The 2,675-nt window shown below is 36.6% G+C and overlaps 1 protein-coding gene across 1 annotated transcript; it reads left to right on the forward strand.

The window, feature by feature from the left end:
• The first annotated feature begins 282 nt into the window (after positions 1-282).
• Positions 283-2,035, forward strand: LOC133195149 (uncharacterized). The gene has a single exon (XM_061331012.1). It carries the CDS (start codon positions 314-316, stop codon positions 2,033-2,035), a length of 1,722 nt encoding a protein of 573 aa, XP_061186996.1. The 5' UTR covers positions 283-313.
• Positions 2,036-2,675: the final 640 nt, after the last annotated feature.

Raw genomic sequence — 2,675 nt, forward strand, 5'->3', positions numbered from 1 at the left:
TAGTATGAAACAAAATTTTAGCTGATTTACTGTCAAATCCATTATTACCAAATAAGTATGACAATAAAGTCCATTTTTTTTAAAATTACGACCTATATTGACTGTGTCAGTGCTACTGTACGCTTTGTTTACATTATATCAATTGAAGTCACATGACTACATTGGAATTTGATAGGCCAAACAAAGTTAATTTTTCCATTCAAGTTGTATTGTTCCTTAGACATTTTTTTTCGACGATGGATTTGTTTGTTTGCTATTGTAGAAAAGTCCCAAGCCTCACAAAAGAAATTATAGACTTTATTCGCCAACACAAATGACAAATGCATATCAAATGGTTAAAGAAAAGAAAATGTCAGTTAGAAAAGCTTCAAAAATTTTTCGGGTGCCAGATACAACACTAAGGGACAGGGTTCTGCTAAAAGTTGACCCAGAAACTGCTGTTTTTGGTAAAACTCCAGTTCTAGACAACCTTGAAGAGGCCAATCTAGTCAATCATTTTAAAACAATGGCATCCTTTGGTTATGGGTATACCAGACAGGAATGCATAAATATTGCAACAGATTACGCAATTTTTGTGGGTAAGAGGACCCCTGACAAGCCATTTTCTATGAAGTGGATGAGATGTTTTTTAAAGCGATGGCCTGAACTTAAAGTTTTGAAGCCACGAGGGTTAGAGCACGTAAGAGCAAAGATGGCTTCAAGTGAAACTGTGTCCAAATACTTTGAAAATCTTTGCAACACTCTCTCTAAACATGATCTGTATGGAAAGCCTCATCTCATTTTCAATGTTGACGAAAAGGGTATTTCTGTTGACCACAAACCACCAGCCGTGGTCGGAGATTCTGCTTACTGTCCCCAGTCAGTAACATCAGGTCGTGGAAAGACCATCACTATTCTCGGTGGAGGCAGTGCAAGTGGTGTCTCTATACCACCTTTTTTCGTCTTTCCTGGCAAACGGATGATGCCAGAGCTGTTGAGTGGAGCATCCCCTGGGGCTAGTGGCACAGTAAGCGAAACTGGGTGGTCAAACGGTCTAATCTTCCGACACTATCTGGAACACCACTTCCTGAAGTTTGTTCCACGAGATGAAGGACAGATCTTACTCCTTTTGGATGGACACAAGTCCCATGTGTCAGTGGAACTGGTAGAGTGGGCAAGTCAGAAGGGGATAATCATCTTTATTCTTCCAGCCCATACAAGCCATGTCTTGCAGCCAATGGATGTTGCCTGCTACGGACCATTTCAAAACATTTATAATAATCAGTGTCACAAGTTAATAAGGGAAACAGCAGCAACAATTACCAGGTATAACATTTGTGAAGTCGCATGCAAGGCATATACAAAAGCACTGTCTCCTGAAAACATCCAGTCAGGATTTCGTCGCACTGGCATTTACCCCCTTTGCAAAGATGCGGTTCCTTCGAGGTATTTGGTACCAGCAGAAGTTTTCAAGGGCCTGGCCACTGAAATTAGAAATGAAAGCCAAGAGAATGAAAGAGGATTTGAGCAAAAAAAGGAAGAAAATGTAGAAAATTATGTGGTAAAGTTACAACAGAAAGAAAACCATCTGAAGGAAAAAAAGAGTGCTGGAGAAATGAAAGTGAGGAAAACAATGAGCAAGATTGTTTCAGGGAGAGAAATCTCAGAAAGCGTGTATCAGCGAATGAAAGATCATGCAAATAGTCAAAGGAAACAAGAGAAAGACATAGGGAGTAAGAAGCATCAGAGGACAAGTTTAAAGAAAAATGCACATCTTGATGACATACCTGGCCCATCAACAATGAATCTGACTGTCTCAGAGGATCTCCAAAACAGTTCAGACTCTGACAGTGATGTTGAGATGGATCCTTCTAAACTTTGCTGCATTTGCAAGAAGTTCCAGCCAGATGAGCTGAAGAGATGCATTTCCCTTGTATTTGTGAAGTGGGCGCAATGTGACAAGTGCAGTCATTGGGTTCACTTGATTTATTGTTCTCCAATACGTGTTGTGCGAAGGAATGATCAATTCTTTTGCCCACATTGTAATGCAGAGTAACATATTACTACTGTTGCTGCTGTTTATTGAATTTGACAGTGTTAAATTCAACTTAGTTATATAAGTTTTTAATTGTTAAACTGAAAAAAATTAATTCATTGTAAAGATTGTAATAATTTGTCTTTAAAAAATGTTGACACACAATTAACTTTCAGTTGAAAAATGAAAAACGCATATATTCATTCTCTTGGCCTTTTTACTTCAATTTCCGCTGACGTCACGACCCTAGGACCTGCTTTTCAAAATGTCGCCGGGTAAACATCGGTAACTTAAACGAGATGAAAACAATCAATAAGGCGTGATTTTTTTTTATTTGACCACTTTACTGCAAAGAAAAGAACATGTTTAATTAAGGTATGATTTACGAAATGAAACAGCATTTCAAATTTATTTACAAACAGTCCCGATCAAATTATGGTAACGACTCATGGACCTCCGAGGATATATATATATATATATATATATATATATATATATATATATATATATATATATATATATATATATATATATATTATATATATATATATATATATTCATGTATGTTTTGTACAACTGTATTATATTTTCCGTTCTCTTTTTAAGCTGAAAAAAAAAATAACATTTAGAGCCACGTTGTTTTATTGTGTATAAATTTTGC

The sequence above is a fragment of the Saccostrea echinata genome, unplaced genomic scaffold (assembly GCF_033153115.1).
Source record: "Saccostrea echinata isolate AGI-Se365-2 ecotype Australia unplaced genomic scaffold, CSIRO_AGI_Sech_v1 ptg000029l, whole genome shotgun sequence".
In the NCBI taxonomy this organism is placed as follows: domain Eukaryota; kingdom Metazoa; phylum Mollusca; class Bivalvia; order Ostreida; family Ostreidae; genus Saccostrea; species Saccostrea echinata.